At 38.6% G+C, this 18,296-nt stretch overlaps 1 protein-coding gene across 1 annotated transcript in view; it reads left to right on the forward strand.

Moving 5' to 3' along the window:
* The window catches only part of EPHB4 (EPH receptor B4), a 69,159-nt gene that overhangs the window by 36,027 nt on the left and 14,836 nt on the right, over nucleotides 1-18,296 (forward strand). Inside the window, exons 2-9 of the mRNA XM_053718382.1 lie at nucleotides 4,149-4,219; nucleotides 5,670-6,354; nucleotides 7,959-8,114; nucleotides 8,287-8,616; nucleotides 9,627-9,760; nucleotides 9,874-10,036; nucleotides 10,422-10,524; nucleotides 10,747-10,811. Coding sequence (XP_053574357.1) covers nucleotides 4,149-4,219; nucleotides 5,670-6,354; nucleotides 7,959-8,114; nucleotides 8,287-8,616; nucleotides 9,627-9,760; nucleotides 9,874-10,036; nucleotides 10,422-10,524; nucleotides 10,747-10,811 — 1,707 coding nt within the window. The remainder of the gene's footprint in view (nucleotides 1-4,148; nucleotides 4,220-5,669; nucleotides 6,355-7,958; nucleotides 8,115-8,286; nucleotides 8,617-9,626; nucleotides 9,761-9,873; nucleotides 10,037-10,421; nucleotides 10,525-10,746; nucleotides 10,812-18,296) is intronic.

The following is an 18,296-nucleotide window of genomic DNA, read 5'->3' on the forward strand; positions in this document are numbered from 1 at the left end:
ACAGTTTTGCTACATCTGAATCGTGAAAGAAAAATGTTGGGTTTTATGCTGCTGATTGGTGTGTGTGTCTGTTTATATATATATATATATATATATATATATATATATATATATATATATATATATATATATATATAGTGTGTTCAGCTATCTCCCAGAGTAGTTCATTGTTCGTCCTTCAAGAAAGGATACCAAGAGAATGAAGCAAATTTGATATAAGTAAATTGTAGAGTTGTTGAAAATTGTATTTATCTGAATCATGAAATAAAAAAAAATTGGCTTTCATGTTCCTTTTAGAATTAATACCAATATATGTAATATTTTTGATAGCTAACAAAATGGTAAATTTCATTGTAATTGTAAAGTTTATCAAAGAATTTGTCTAATAAACTTTAATGCTAAAATATTTTAAAAGGCTGATCCTTTTAATCTACTCCAGGAAGTGTAAGTATGGAAGTTGTTTAATCATGGCTACAGCTTAGATAATTAACAGATTTGCTTTGAAAGAGGGGGGCATGAGACAGTGCAAGAGGATCTACAGTATTTTTCAAATTGCACTTTTTTTTTTGCTTTAAAGGGACAGTCAACACCAGAATTGTTGTTGTTTTAAAAGATAGATAATTCCTTTATTACCCATTCCCCAGTTTTGCATAACCAACACAATTATATTAATACACTTTTTAGCTCTAAGCATTTCCTGTCAGCCCCCTGATCACATGACATTTTATTTATTATCTATTGACTTGCATTTTAGCCAATTAGTGCAGTGTCTGCCACAACCCACGGGCGTGCTCACAATGTTATCTATATGGTTTACCTGAACTAGCTCTCCCCTGTTGTAAAAAGCAAATACAAAAGCATGTGATTAGAGGCAGCCTTCAAGGGCTTAGAAATTATCATATGAGCCTTCCTAGGTTTAGCTTTCAACTAAGAATACCAAGAGAACAAAGCAAAATTGGTGATAAAAGTAAATTGGAAAGTTGTTTAAAATGACATGCCCTATTTGAAACATGAAAGTTTTTTTGGGACTTGACTGTCCCTTTAAGGGAAAAAAAATAACAAGCATGACATTTTTTTAAAAAGTACGATAAAGCTGGGAAATGGATTTGTTTTTAAACGTAGGCAAATTTATAGGTCTGGCTTACAAAACATCTCAAAGCCAGCTAGCTAGACCGTATAAGAGTAAAATCAGGCCAATTTTCATATATAGCCACAACACTTGTATTATTAACATAGAGGTACGGTAGGATATGCTTTTTCTTCACAGAAATGAATCTCTTTAAATAGAGCCTGCGGGCATTTGAGTATTTGCAGATCTAAGGGGTGGGGTAAGATGGAATTTATTTACATAGTAAAGGTGGAATTTATTTAAATGGTTTATGCATAAACACTATCTACCTATCAAATCACAATTTAAATCACTAGTCATTAAGAATGATTTAAATCATGGTTTTCATTTTTCGAATAATAACTTTTCAGATTATTTTCCCAGTTATGTCAAACCATTTCTCGTTTCGTCATATATCATTAGATATGCATAAATAGATCATTTAAATTAATGAAACTATTGGGAGGAGAGCTATCCCCCGTTTAATACTCCTGTTTGATAGGCTAATCATTCATATTTGATCTATTTTTAAGTTGTACTTTATTGGAAGGAGAAAACTAATGAATTATTTAGTAACAATTTAAATAGTTTTACTTAACTAAAGAAAAAGAAATATTAACATAATCACTTTGTGCCGGGAGAAAATGGTTAACATCAGAACAAAGCCCGGGTTTGGATCATGGGGGACTGCCTATGCTGCTAGGCACAGTCCGATTCCTATCAAAGGGGGAGGCTGCAGGACGCCATATTAGGTAGGACGTTCCTTGCCATTCTATCTACGGTAAAGCCCCGCGCTGGTAGGACGTTATGAAACATCTTAACGACGTAAAGGGGTTAATAAACCAATTTAAATAGCTTTATTTAACTAAAACAATAAATTATATTTAATTTCTAATGCTTGCCCTTCCCTCCTCACACGTAGGTCTTTGTGCAGATCTATTCCACTCTAAATCATTTTCTATTCAATGAGCTTTATGAAACTTCTTATGGGTTGATTCTGTCTTCAAAGATTTACAGAGGAGCAATGGCATTAAAGGGACAGTTAATTCAAAAATCAATTTTCATGATTCAGAAAAAAACGCAATTTTTTTTTAACATTTTTCCAATTTATTTTTCATCTAATTTGCTTAGTTCGTTTGGTATCCATTGTTGAAAAGCATACAAAGGTAGGCTCACTACTGTGAGCTAGCTGCTTGTCACTATCTTATCCAGTGTATTCAGCTAGACTTCAGTAGAGCATGTCTCTCCTTCAACAAAGGATGCCAAAAGAATGAAGCAAATTTGATAATATAAGTATATCTGAAATTTGTCTGCTCTGTCTCAAACCCAATAATTACTTTACAAAAAAACTCAAACATTACACCCATAAATATACAGCATCTTGTTAAACTATTCTTTATTTCAGGATGAATAACCTTTAGATTATAATGTATCTTAAACATAAACTATCTTTTAGATTGTTCCTCAAAAAGCATTTTACTTAAAAAATCCTATTTAAATAAAAACATTGATCTTTCTTTTTAAATCATGTTTTCGTTCTATCTATCTATATCTATCTATCTATCTATCTATCTATCTATCTATCTATCTTCATCAGACATTGATTACTTAAAGGGACACTGAACCCAATTTTTTTTCTTTCATGATTCAGATAGAGCATGCAATTTTAAGCATCTTTCTTATTTACTCTTATTATCAAATTTTCTTTGTTCTCTTGCTATCTTTATTTGAAAAAGAAGGCACCTAAACGCTTTTTTGTTCAGTACTCTGGACAGCACTTTTTTTTATTGGTGGATGAATTTATCCACCAATCAGCAAGAACAACCCATGGTTGTTCACCAGAGATGGGCCGGCATCTAAACTTACATTCTTGCATTTCAAATAGATACCAAGAGAATGAAAAGAATTTGATAATGGGAGTAAATTAGAAAGTTCCTTAAAAATGTATTGCTCTATCTGAATCACAGAAAAAAAAAAATTGGGTTCAGTGTCCCTTTAATGAATGTTCCTGTGCCAAAACACTGCTGCTGTTGAGTTTTTGTGTTTTTGTTTTTATACATTTGGAGAATTTGCCTGTGAGCAAATTATAACAGTTGCAATATCAGTTATTAATTACTACACTTTTATATACACGGCAAAAATCTGTCTACTGCATTTTGCTTTCTCTTTTTAAGAAGTAGAGAAAAGCCGAATTGTCTAATCTTTTGTAGTTTTTAACCGTACTACATTAAACAGAAACCTTCATTAAAGATTATGAAGACATACTGTATGTTGTTACTACAGTTTATCAAGGTTTGCCACCATAAAAGGATCTTGTCATATGTACTTTCTGTTCCTTAAAGGGACAGTATACACCAATTTTATAAACTGCATGTAATAGACACGACTATAAAGAATAATATGCACAGATACTGATATAAAAATCCAGTATATATATATATATATATATATATACATATACATATATATATATATATATATATATATATATATATATATATATATATGTATATATATATATATAATTTTTTTTTTTTTTTTTTTAAACTTGCTTAAAAGCTCCCAGTTTAGCACTGTTGAAAAGTTGTCTGGGACACCCACTGAAATGGGCTGGAAAGCAAAAAAGTGCAGACACTCCCTCTTTACACAAACAGGAGCAAGCTGGAATAGGTAGACAACAGTCTACTTATAAAACTTTGGGGCTTGGTTAGGAGTTTGAAAAGCAGCACAATGTTATTTTAAAAATAAGCAAAACTATACATTGTTACAAAAACACTCCCTGATGGGTTTTATAAATGGATCATCTACAAAACATTTATGCAAAGAAAAATTTAGTGTACAATGTCCCTTTAAATGGACTCAAATGGCATTTTTGTCCCCCTTTTTGTTACATCTAAGAGAGTGCGTTTTAAAATGTACAGTTTAAATTGTATTTATTTATTTGTTAATTATAAAATCAATGTTACGAATTAATTTTCACTAATAATATGCTTGTTCTTTAGCTCAGTAACACTTAAATTTGTCTCTCTTTAAATTACAGTCACACTCATGAACACCAAGCTTGAAACGTCAGATCTAAAGTGGACAACGTTTCCCAATGTGGATGGCCAGGTATGAGCCCCTTTCTATGCTTGTTCTTATTTCCTGTGCATCCAGCATCATAAGCCAGTGTTATTTTTTGTTACGATAAATTTTTATTTTTATAATATGCTGCAAATAGAGAACGTTGTTATTATTTAGAGGCAATTATCTTTTCAATATCTTTTCGTTTACTGAACAATGTGTGTCTCCACACCTTCATTCTTTATAGAACATTGTAAACAATTCCATAATGACAAGCAGTCTATTCTTTTTAGCTTCTAGGACATTTCCTAAATTAATAACACATTTTTTTGTATTCATCCTTTAATTGTCCCTCAAGTATAGTTTACTCCCTTGTCAAACTCTTCTTCAAACTGAGCCCAATAAATATAAAATGATTTATTTGATCGGAATCCGCATTTGATTCTCCACAAAAAAATATTGAATTGCCAGTGGGTGACCAGGGGAGACCCAATTGCTATGTACCTTCAGTCACTTGTATGTCAGCATCAGACCCCAGTGATTACTGCGACTCTGTATAAGCCAATGCCCATATAGACCAATATCAAAGTCAATTAAAAGTTCAATAAAGTAAAAATTAAAGGGACAGTCTGCTTGATTGTTTTGTTTTTTATTGTTTAAAAAGATAGATAATGCCTTTACTACCCATTCCCCAGCTTTGCATAACCAACACAGTTATATTAATATACTTTATACCCTCTAAATCTCTGCTAGTTTCTAAGCTCCTGCAGACCTCCTCTTATCTCAGTGCAATGTTTAAGCTTTTCACAGCCAGAAAGTGCTAGTCCATGTGTGCCGTATAGATAAACATTGTGCTCACTCCTGTGGAGTTATGCATGCATCAGCACTAATTGGCTAAAGTGCAAGTTAGTAAAAGGCACTGAGATAAGAGGCTTAGATACAAGGGAATCACAGAGGTAAAAAAAAAAAAAAAAAGTGTGTTAATATAACAGTGCAGGATGCTTGGCAACCCTAGAGTTAAACAGTACATTTTAGCGAACTTCATCAAGTATTCTGGGATCAGGAGCATAGTTCATTTTCCATATTAAAATACTTTTTGTATTTTGTCTTGCTGATATACATCAGCCCGTCTTTCAGCAGTTTTACTGAGAATTCTGAAGGTCTCTGTGATGTATATAGAAAATAGTGTAAAACACTTTCATGCCACTTGCAAATAATTTTCCGCTGTCATTTTACTCTCTTTTCCTGCCACAATGTACACTGGAAGGAGATGCTATCCGTAACGAAGGGTGCGCTATATCCCACTTCCTGCTCATTCACAACTTCCTGGCCTTTCTTCCTTGTTCATTATATTTGCTCTTTTCCTTTCCTGTTTCTGACACCCTGAGATGCCACTTTTTCTTGATTCCCATACAGGCCTTCAGCTTTTTTAATACCTATGTTCTCTATACCACCTTATGGTTTATTTTTAACTCTGTCTTTTTCTTTGCTGTAACAGTGGGATGAAATGTCTGGCTTGGACGATGAGCAGACCACAGTGCGTACTTACGAGATTTGCAATGCTCACCTTTCTGGCCAGAACAACTGGTTGCGCACTAACTACATCCAGCGAGGTCCAGCTCTTTTTGCATATGTGGAGCTTACATTTACCATGCTAGAATGTTCATCCCTACCCCATGCTGGACGTTCTTGCAAGGAGACATTCAACCTTTACTACTATCAGGACAACTCAGACACTGCAAATGACCAGTACCCACCCTGGATGGAAAATCCGTGGGTAAAGGTGGATACTGTGGCAGCTGATTTCTTGGGAAGACGGGGCAGCCGTGGAAATGGAGGCTCAACACGGATCAATGTTAAGACACTGCGTTTGGGTCCCTTGAAAAGTAATGGTTTCTACTTGGCATTCCAAGATCAGGGGGCTTGTATGGCACTATTGGCTGTTCGTGTCTTTTACCGACTGTGTCCATCTGCTGTGGCATCGTTGGCATACTACCCTGAAACAGTGTCAGATGGATTAGTGGTGTCTGCAGAGGGGAGTTGTGTGGATGGAGCAGAAGGTTCACCTGGGAGACGTCCTACCATGTATTGTAGGGAAGATGGAGAGTGGGCAAAGCCTGCTGCAGGAGAGTGCATCTGCTCAGCAGGGCAAGAGGAAAGGGATGGGCGGACCAAGTGCACAGGTGAGAGTGTGAGATGGTGAAAGAGGTCATTTTATTTATTTAGTTTTATTTATTAAAAAATGGAAGTAAGGAAGTTGTCCTTATCAGTCAGTGAGTAATCTTTCCCATGGGCAAGTTGTGCACAGACATACATTTCCTGTTAGCTTTAACTTAAAAGGACAAACGGCAGATAAGAGTTCCTTGTATTTATAGGGATACTAAACAGTTCTTTTTTGGTAAAATCAAATATGTTTAATCAAAGTAAATATAAAAAGAAAGTAATTGTGTAAAAAAAACCAGCAAAACAGTGATAATTTCTGCACTTAGAAATTCTCAGTGTAGTCCCGTCCCAAGTGTTTTAAGAGCAAAGGATTTTCAAAACCCAAGTTTTTATTCTGTCAGTTCTGAGCATGAGCAAATCTGACTCCCTGTTATCTGGTCTATCCACTAACCTAGAGGTTTTTTGACATCAGGCTAATGATAAAAATTCCTGCAAAGGCCTCCTCCTCCTTGTAGGAATAAATAAAAGGTAAAATCAATTTGAATAAATGAATACTACATATTGCAATGATTTATATTAAGTATAAGCAACTGCTTAGTGCTTTTTTTATTACAACAATGAAACAGACTGTTTAATATCTCTTTAAAGCTGATTCAGGAAGACCCTTTAAAAGGGCTGGGCTCTCCCTTCTACCACCTTCTGGGATGTATATTTCTTTGGATGTCTTTTGTTTACATAGCTTTTCTGTAGCCAGTATTTGTGTAGCATAGGTGGAGGTTTCAACTGGAAAATAATTTATTTCACAGAACAAAATAAAGCTAAATTAGTTTTTTGTAAGCAATTTTAATGTACTTTAGCAGGTAACATTTATAACTGGGAAACATTAAAGTGGAGAACATTTATAGTACAATAACCCTTTTACCCAAGGGTCAGCAACCTTGGTATCTCAGATGTTTTGGAACTACATTCCCCATGATGCTCAGACACACTTTAGGCTGACTGAGTATCATGGGAAATGTAGTTCCAAAACATCTGGGGTGCCAAGGTAGCTGACCCTTGCTTTAACCTTTCTCTTTCAAAAATATTTTTCTAATGTGTTTAAATACTGCCCTTTATATGCATTGTACAAATGTTTTGAGATTTAGATCCTTTTACAGACCTAAAAAGAAAATAATGTAGCAGGGGCATCTCATGAAAGTTACAAGAACATCAGATGCAATAAAGGGAAAATGTCAATACTATAAATTAGTGTATTTGCCTTTCACTGAGCTTTGCTCTGTGCCCAGGGTCTTTCCTTCTCATCCCCTATCTGTGCATACTTTTGAGGTATAGCATTCTATGCATTGTAGGTGGGGGGGGGAGTGCAGAGCTGCCCCTGTCAGCGCACTCTGCTCTGAGGTGACACAGACAAAAGGGATCAGGAATTTCAGGTATGTGAGGGGGGAGGGGGCAGGAAATGTGAATGGAAGAGAGAAGAAAGAAGGGAAGGGAAGAGGGGAGCTTGGTTAAAGTGAATATAATTAACTCTTTTTTGGCAGGTGGTTTGTTCAGTGTCCTATCCTTCAAAAATTCAGTAGTAGTAGTTCAGTAGAACATCACTGTTTTATCCATTCTCTCTTTTCAGCTTGCCCACCTGGCTTCTTTAAGCCCACTGTAGGAGAGATCTCTTGCCAAGCCTGTCCCCCTAACAGCTTCTCTGCTGGCCCTGGAGCAACAGTCTGTAACTGCAAGTTGGGGTTTTACAGAGCACCCACTGACCCTCCAACTGCATCCTGCACCAGTAAGTACAGACCACTGTACTTCCACTTTCCCTCTACTTTTTACATTCCTCTACATTCTAATTGTGAATTTACATGCCTTTAATTTTTTATATGTACTATATTCCTATTACACCACCAAATAGTCTCTTCTTACCCTTTACTGTATTATTTATCAATTTATTCTCTCTCCAGCCCCACCATCTGCTCCTCGAAGCATTGTCTCCCGCTTAAATGGTTCCTATGTTGATCTGGACTGGAGTGAACCACTGGACTCTGGCGGGCGAGCAGATCTGTATTATGATGTGCAATGCACTGAATGTGCTGGGGGTGGACCTTGTTCACCTTGTTCCCGCCTATCCTTCTTTCCTCGTTCTCAAGGACTGACTGATCGTAGGATTCGTGTCACTGGGCTCCGCCCTCGAGTTACTTACACATTTCGCGTGTTGGCACGAAATGGAGTGACAGAGCGCAGTGGAGCTGTGCCCAGTGGAGAGGAGCTTAATGTCACCACTGACCGTGATGGTGAGTCACTTAGACATACATGTCGGGAGTTTATAGAGATGTAGCTAAATGCAGTTCACTGGCTTTTATATTCTGGTTATGTTATAAGGATCTGAAGGAATATTATAGTTCAGTTTTCTACATAAATCAAATCAGTAGGCAGTAAATAAAAGCAGAAATATTTTCATCCTCATTTGCTTTATGGGGGAAAAGATTATAGGATTGCAATATCCTTTTTAAATTCAAAACTAGTCTAGGCACAAATGTGAGATGATTTCAATATAATATAAGGAAAAAACACAACAAAAATAAACGTATTGACTATTAGTGTGTAAAGACATGGATATATAGAGTTGTTTTTCATACTTAGACATTTTCATCTGGTTAATCAATGACTCTGGACTGTATTAAGATGATATGCATGCTCTAAAAAAGTTAGTTGACTCCACTTCTCCCTTGTTATGTTACCTAAAGCTATTATGTCTGTAAATATCGCACTTGTCATAAAAAAATGATCTAGACACCAGGTACTGAGAGAAGTATTGTATTGTATCCTCTTTTTCTGTTAATAATGCATCTACTCAAAGACAAGGTCTTGTATATGGAAAAGGAAGGTCACGTGACCATTAAGCTCCCGTCATTCCTGTGACAATATACATTATATTATGTTCACTAATTGCCTTATTAATTAGTAAAGGAATTATATGCATATAAATGGCATAGTTGGGGTAGTAGAAAGAAATAGAGGGTTAAAGAAAACCAAAGTGAATGAGAACGAGAAATAAACTGGAAGGGTAATAAATTGTGGACGAGATAGAGAAATGGGTAAGTGGAAAGAAAGACATAAGCAAGATAGAAAATCAGGAGAGTGAGAGAAGTACTGTTAAAAATGCTTCTTCCCTAGTTATTCAATGTCCAGCAAGCCAATGGCAGAACACAAATATTCCTGAGATTTTTAAATTTACAAACGCATAAATCTTTCATATCATACTTTGGAGTAACTGGATATATAATATGCTTCTTTCTCGTAGTACCTCTTCCTGTGACTGGCATCCAGCAAATGGCAGCTTCAGAGACCACACTGACACTACGTTGGACACCACCGCACCCACCTCCTCCCAATGGTGGGAACATTCTTGATTATGAAGTGAAATATTATGAGAAGGTAAGAGAAAGGATGGTGTGAGAAAATATTTAAGAAAATTAAATAAGGAGGTTCTGTGTAGGGGTGGAAGAATAAAATATTATAGCACTTATTCTTGGTTTTATTGCCGTTAGGATCAGGAGAAACCTTTGGTTATGTTCCTGAAGACCCCAGGCAGTGAAGCTCAACTGGTCGGGCTCCAAACAGGAGCAGTGTATGTGGTGCAAATACGTGCGAGGACAGAGGCTGGATATGGGGCATTCAGCGGAGATGCCCTATTTCAGACCCTGACACAGGGTAAGTGAGAGAAAGCCAGCTGCATTCGTACCTGCACTGTATATATCCTTGCTGTAGTATATTACTGTATTTTGGGTAGAGATTAATGTTAATTACGACTTTGCTTTGCCTACATGTTGTAGTATTATAATGTGTAAATTTGGAGCTGGAACTGCAAGTATCTGCACTATATCTGGACTAACATCTAAAAATATTATTGTGTGTTAAGCTGAATATGATGCTTCTTGCTACCGTGTTCTTGTACTGTGCATACATATTACTGTGTAGTAATGTGTCAGGGAAACCGGACTGTGTCTGCCTGTGTTGGGTACCTGACATGGTGTAGGGAATATAAGTCTAATCCTTGCACTGCTGTTCCACTGAATTTACATTTTGCTTCTTTCAGATCTGGAGAGGGCACAGCCTCAGGTGGCTTTAATCGCTGGCACAGCTGGTGTGGGCACTCTTCTAGTCCTAGCGGTGATCATCACAGCTGTTGTGTGCGTCAAGTGAGTACCTACCTTCCTATAAAGAGGGAGAATCATTCTCACTCCCATAGCTGATCTATTAATTATAAGAACTCACACGTACACACACCCATATCTACACAAACACACATTCACTTAGCTACCAACAGACTGATGAAAATATCCGTTTACATTGTATAGACAGCAGTTGTGTGTTTTGTTGGATTCCCCATGAGTGACACTTGATACTTTTCTGTCTCTTAGGAAGCATGGAAGCAATAAGGAACCAGAGTACTGTGACAAACCTGGACAATACCTCATCGGACACAGTAAGTGCTCTTTTTGTGTGTGTGCGTCTTTCTGGAGTCACTATTATTATTTCATATATGCGATAAGCATTGTGTTGAAATTCCCAGATCTCGTCTGTACTAGTGATATTTATTTTTGTAGTTGGCATCTTTCACTTTCTCATTTGCATATGTCTAGAAGCTGCTACGTGCTGTAAATTTGTTTATGAAATTGTTTTGAAAAATAATCTACTTCACTTTGATGAGCATTTTGATAAAATCTAACTCATTTAACTTGAGCAGCATTACAGATTAATAATCACCTATACACACATTTTTTGTTTTTTTATAAGATTACATTTTTTTACAAAATTCCATAAGTGAAAGATAATTACCCAGAGTTTTCTCTTCATGTCATTAAATCTGAATATTAATAGTTTTCTAATTCTTAGAATCTGAGGTGCATATGGCAGTCAGGCTTCACCGACCTCACCCTGCCAAATATCTGTCCCTAAATTGCCTCAGTAGGGCAACCAGGTTACAACCTACAAAACAATAATAGCTTTCCTAACAAAATGGCTGTGGCTAGTTGTGTGTCTTCCCCAGTAACAAATCTAGATTGGCTCCTACAAATAAGGCAAGTCGTGGGTGAACTTTTGCTATTGAAAAACAATTGCAGGAAGCAAATTGTTAATGTGGTCACACACAAAAAAACCCACTCATCTAATATGTTGATTTATTGCAACAAAACAACTGTAGAAAAAAATACAAGAACAAACACCCAGACCACTTGTTTATTCACAGCTTCAATAAAACATATAAAATGCACTTAATAGATTTAAAATGAGCATAGTCACATAGCTACTCGACGTGTAGTGATGAGGTGTAGTTGGTACTGCATGGTCTCCCCATACCACAATACACCGTTTGTCTTGAGTTGGCTCAGGGGTATACTGTCCCCCCCTATTCATGCTCCCTCAGAGCGTTTCCCCTGCTCACGGGCAGACTTTCTCAGGAGGATATGAGCGTGAACGCCACTCATCCCGGAGGAGACTACAAATTATAAATCTTGTTTCTAAGCAATAAGTGTGTAGTTCGTAGCCATTTTGGGCAATGTGCAGCATTGTTTCAGAATACTCAGGTTACAGAATTTGATTTCCAGTCTTTATAGAAAGCATGTAACAGGAACATTTGTACTTCTGTTCTACAAACTGGCTTTCTTAAATAATCATCAGTGACTGGGAATATTAAAGGAACAGGTTACTGTAAAATTGCTTTCACCTTAATGTGTTTCCAATGCCTTGTTAAACAACTATGAGTATGAAATGTATGGGAAACGGCTCGTTTATCTTTATCTTTCTATATGAAATAGCCACAATATTGTTTCTTTTCCACATTGAAACCACAACCCATTAAAATAGCTGTACTTGCAATTAAAGAAGAGCACACCCCAATTATCTTATCTGACTCATTATACGGAAAGGTCTGTACTTAGAAAGGGCAATTTAAAATTAAAGGGACAGTCTACACCAGAATTTTTATTGTTTTAAAAGATAGATAATCCCTTTATTACCCATTCCCCAGTTTTGCATAACCAACACATTTATAATAATATACTTTTATCCTCTTTGATTATCTTGTATCTAAGCCTCTGCAAACTGCCCCTTTTTTCAGTTATTTTGACAGACTTGCAGTCTAGCCAATCAGTGCCTGCTCCCAGATAACTTCACATGCACGAGCACAGTGTTATCTATATGAAATACGTTAACTAACACCCTCTAGTGGTGAAAGACTGTTAAAATGCAATCTGAAAATAGGTGGGCTTCAAGGTCTAAGAAATTAGCATATGAACCTCCTAGGTTAAGCTTTCAACTAAGAATACCAAGAGAACAAAGCAAAATTGGTGATAAAAGTAAATTGGAAAATTGTTTAAAATTACATGATCTATCTGAATCATGAAAGTTTATTTTGGCCTAGACTGTCCCTTTAACATTTTAGTACTTATCCATTTTAATTGGATGTGGTTACAAAGAACAAAACCAGCTATTGAATATAATAAATAAACCTAAAGAAGCAATATCTCTCACATTTTATACTCTGCAGCTGGTATAACAAGTCATTGGGTACACATTAAGGGAAAAAACTATTTCTCCTACATTGGTGTATCCGGTCCACGGCTTCATCCTTACTTGTGGGATATTCTCAATCCCTACAGGAAGTGGCAAACAGAGCACACAGTAGAGCTGTCCATATAGCTCCCCTCAGGCTCCGCCCCCCCAGTCATTCTCTTTGCCGCTCTAACTAGTAGCATCTCGACGGGGGTGGTAAAGAGTATGTGGTGTTTAGTTGTAGTTTTTTATTCTTCTATCAAGAGTTTGTTATTTTAAAATAGTGCCGGCTTGTACTATTTACTCTGCAGCAGAAAGTGATGAAGATTTCTGCCGAGAGGAATATGATTTTAGCACCAGTAACTAAAATCCATTGCTGTTCCCACGCAGGACTGTTGAAACCAGAGAACTTCAGTTGGGGGGAACAGTTTGCAGGCTTAACTGCTTCAGGTATGATCAGTCATTTTTCTAACAAGACCTAGTAATGCTAGAAGACTGTCAGCAATCCCCTCTGGGATAGGTAAGCCATTTTTCTTAGACTCTGTATAAAATTATGGCTTATATTAAGGGCTCTATGCTGGTTGACACTATTGTGGGCTAAATCGATTGCTTTTTAGCATGTTTTCACTATAAATAAGGTGTTTTTTCAGACTTTAAAACACTTTTGGGGTTTTATTTTGTGCCTGGCACTTATTTGGACACCTATTCTAGTCAGAAAGGCCCCTCCACTCTGGAATGAAGAGGGAGGAGGCCTCATTTTCAGGCCTCAATTGCACAGTTGTTTTGCTTAGGCAGTTCATGCAGCTTCACGTGGGGAGTCCAGAGGCATCAGGAAAAGACTCCAGAGAGGCTTATTTCCTACTAAAATAATCCCTAAGGAAGGTAAAGGCCACTGTGGCATAGTACTGTAGTGTTTTTAACAGGTTAATTGCTGTTATTAGCTCCGGTTTGGGCATTAAGGGGTTAATTGGTCTGAAAATGTGTGTGCAATCATTTCAAAGCATTAAGACACTGTGGTGAAAATTTCATTAAAATCGGATGTTTATTTGATGGTTTTTTGATGTTTTAGTAATAAAGTGTGCACTTTTATTATTTAAAGACACAGTAACGTTTTTGTCAAAAATTATTTTTATTGCATTGAAGATCTGTTTAAGTCTGTCAAACATGTCTGACCCTTCAGATAACCTATGTTCAAAGGCCAAGGTGGTTCCCCCATTAAATGTAAGTGTGCCATAGCGTCCAAACAGCTTAAGGACCGTACAATCACGCTTAAAGATATAGCCCAAGATGATTCTTTAGCTGAAGGTAGTGAGGATAGCTCACTATCCCCTCCTTCTGTGTCAACACCAGCTATGCCTGCGCAAGCGATGCCCAGTACATCTAGCACGCCAATTGCTATTACTATGCAACAGTTAGCAGCAGTAATGGATAATTCTCTCGCAGCATTTTTATCCAAACTGCCAGCTTTTCCTAGGAAGCGTGATTGCTCAGTTTTAAATACAGAAAATGAGCAAGCAGACGCAGAGGATAATTTATCTGTAGTGCCCTCAATCAATCTGACTTGGCGGTGAGGGAGGGCCTGTCTGAGGGAGAAATTTCTGACACAGGAAAAGTTTCTCAGCAGGCAGAGCCTGATACCATATCATTTAAATTTAAGCTTGAACACCTCCGCACTCTACTTAAGGAGGTCCTAGCTACTCTTGATGATTGTGACCCTTTGGTGGTCCCAGAAAAATTGTGTAAAATGGATAAATTCTTAGAGGTCCCAGTACACACTGATGCGTTTCCGATACCTAAGAGGGTGGCGGATATAGTGAATAAGGAGTGGGAGAAGCCAAGTGTACCTTTTGTTCCCCCTCCTATATTTAAGAAAATGTTCCCCATTGTTGACCCCAGAAGGGACGCGTGGCAGACGGTCCCTAAGGTAGAGGGGGCAGTTTCAACGCTAGCTAAGCGCACAACTATACCAATAGAAGACAGTTGCGCTTTCAAAGATCCTATGGATAAAAAATTAGAAGGTTTACTTAAGAAAATGTTTGTTCAACAAGGTTTTCTTCTTCAACCAATTTCTTGCATTATTCCTGTAACCACTGCAGCTGCTTTTTGGTTTCAGGAATTAGAAAACTCGCTCCAGAAGGAGACTTCTTATGATGAAGTCATGGATAGAATTCACGCCCTGAAGTTGGCTAATTTTTTCATTACAGATGCCGCTTTTCAGTTAGCTAAATTAGCGGCGAAAAATTCTGGTTTCGCAATAGTGGCGCGTAGGGCGCTTTGGCTAAAATCGTGGTCGGCGGATGTGTCGTCCAAGACAAAATTGCTTAATATTCCTTTCAAGGGTAAGACCCTATTCGGGCCAGAGTTGAAAGAAATTATTTCAGATATCACTGGGGGAAAAGGCCATGTCCTTCCACAGGATAGACCTTTCAAAGCTAAAAATAAGTCTAATTTTCGTTCCTTTCGCAATTTCAGGAACGGACCGGCTTCTACCTCTACAGCCACTAGGCAAGAGGGTAACGCACCCCAGCCCAAACCAGCATGGAAACCATTGCAAGGCTGGAACAAGGGTAAACAGGCCAAAAAGCCTGCTGCTGCTACCAAGACAGCATGAAGGGGTAGCCCCCGATCCGGGACCGGATCTAGTAGGGGGCAGACTTTCTCTCTTTGCTCAGGCCTGGGCAAGAGATGTTCCGGACCCCTGGGCACTAGAAATTGTCTCTCAGGGGTATCTTCTAGAATTCAAGGGCCTTCCTCCAAGGGGAAGGTTCCACATGTCTCGCTTATCTTTAGACCAGATAAAGAGACAGGCATTCTTACATTGCGTAGAAGACCTTTTAAAAATGGGAGTGATAAACCCAGTTCCAACAGCAGAACAAGGACTGGGATTTTACTCAAACCTGTTTGTAGTTCCCAAAAAGGAAGGAACTTTCAGGCCAATTCTGGATTTAAAGATCCTAAACAAATTCCTCAGAGTTCCATCATTCAAAATGGAAACTATTCGGACAATTTTACCAATGATCCAGGAGGGTCAATATATGACTACCGTGGACTTAAAGGATGCGTACCTGCATATTCCTATCCACAAAGATCACCATCAGTTTCTGAGGTTCGCCTTTCTGGACAAGCATTACCAGTTTGTGGCTCTTCCCTTCGGATTGGCCACTGCTCCCAGAATTTTCACAAAGGTGCTAGGGTCCCTTCTAGCGGTGCTAAGGCCAAGGGGCATTGCAGTAGCACTTTACCTAGACGACATTTTATTACAGGCGTCGTCCTTTCACAAAGCAAGGGCTCATACGGACATTGTTCTAGCCTTTCTAAGGTCTCACGAGTGGAAGGTGAACATAGAAAAAAGTTCTCTGTCCCCGTTCACAAGGGTTCCCTTCCTGGGAACAATAATAGTCTCGGTAGAAATGAAAATCTTTCTGACAGAGGTCAGGAAATTAAAACTTTTGAACACTTGTCGAGTTCTTCAATCCATTCCTCAACCCTCCATAGCTCAGTGCATGGAGGTAATAGGACTAATGGTTGCGGCAATGGACGTGGTTCCTTTTGCTCGAATTCATTTAAGACCATTGCAACTGTGCATGCTCAAACAATGGAATGGGGATTATGCAGATTTGTCTCCCCAGATTCAGATGGACCAGCAAACCAGAGACTCACTCCTCTGGTAGTTGTCTCAGGATCACCTGTCTCAGGGAATGAGTTTCCGAAGACCGGAGTGGATCATTGTCACGACCGACGCCAGCCTCTTAGGCTGGGGCGCGGTCTGGAAGTCCCTGAAGGCTCAGGGTCTATGGTCTCGGGAAGAATCTCTTCTCCCGATAAACATTTTGGAATTGAGAGCGATATTCAATGCGCTCCAGGCATGGCCTCAACTAGCGGAGGCCAAATTCATCAGATTTCAGTCGGACAACATGACGACTGTAGCGTACATCAATCATCAGGGGGAACAAAGAGTTCCCTGGCGATGAGGGAGGTATCCAAGATCATCAAATGGGCAGAGGATCACTCCGGCCATCTATCAGCAATTCACATCCCAGGAGTGGACAACTGGGAAGCGGATTATCTGAGTCGTCAGACTTTCCATCCGGGGGAGTGGGAACTCCACCCGGAGGTTTTTGCTCAGCTGACCCAGCTTTGGGGCATTCCAGATCTGGATCTGATGGCGACACGTCAGAACTCCAAAGTTACACGTTACGGGTCCAGGTCCAGGGATCCCAAGGTGACATTGGTAGATGCCTTAGTAGCGCCTTGGTCGTTCAATCTAGCTTATGTCTTTCCACCGTTTCCCCTTCTCCCCCGGCTAGTAGCCAGGATCAAACAGTAGAAGGCTTCGGTAATTCTGATAGCTCCTGCGTGGCCACGCAGGACTTGGTATGCAGACCTGGTGAATATGTCATCGGTTCCACCATGGAAGCTGCCTTTGAGGCAGGACCTTCTAATTCAAGGTCCATTCGAACATCCAAACCTAGTTTCTCTGCAACTGACTGCTTGGAGATTGAACGCTTGATTCTAGCTAAGTGTGGGTTTTCGGAATCAGTTATAGATACTCTGATCCAGGCTAGAAAGCCTGTCACCAGGAAAATTTACCATAAGATATGGCGGAAATATATCTTTGCTGGTGCGAATCCAAGGGTTACTCATGGAGTAAGATTAGGATTCCAAGGATACTATCTTTTCTCCAAGAAGGATTGGAGAAAGGTCTGTCAGCTAGTTCTTTAAAGGGACAGATATCTGCTCTGTCTGTTTTGTTACACAAGCGTCTGGCAGCCATGCCAGATATTCAGGCGTTTGTACAGGCTTTAGTCAGAATCAAGCCTGTCTACAGACCTGTGGCTCCTCCATGGAGTCTAAATTTAGTTCTTTCAGTTCTTCAAGGGGTTCCGTTTGAACCTCTACATTCCATAGATATTAAGTTACTATCTTGGAAAGTTTTGTTTTTAGTAGCTATTTCTTCTGCTAGAAGAGTTTCTGAATTGTCTGCTTTGCAGTGTAATTCACCCTATCTGGTGTTTCATACAGATTAGGTAGTTTTACGTACCAAACCTGGTTTTCTTCCAAAAGTGGTTTCCAATAAGAATATCAACCAGGAAATAGTTGTTCCTTCTCTGTGTCCTAATCCAGTTTCTAACAAGGAACGTCTGTTACACAATCTTGATGTGGCTGAAAAGCATCATCCTGTTGGCTTATGAGACTGCTGGAAGGCAGCCTCCTGAACGAATTACAGCTCACTCTACTAGAGCTGTGACTTCCACATGGGCTTTCAAGAATGAGGCTTCTGTTGAACAGATTTGTAAGGCAGCGACTTGGTCTTCACTGCATACGTTTGCCAAATTTTACAAATTCGATACTTTTGCTTCTTCGGAGGCTATTTTTGGGAGAAAGGTTTTGCAAGCAGTGGTGCCTTCCGTTTAGGTTA

Source organism: Bombina bombina, chromosome 6 (genome assembly GCF_027579735.1).
Source record: "Bombina bombina isolate aBomBom1 chromosome 6, aBomBom1.pri, whole genome shotgun sequence".
NCBI lineage: Eukaryota > Metazoa > Chordata > Amphibia > Anura > Bombinatoridae > Bombina > Bombina bombina.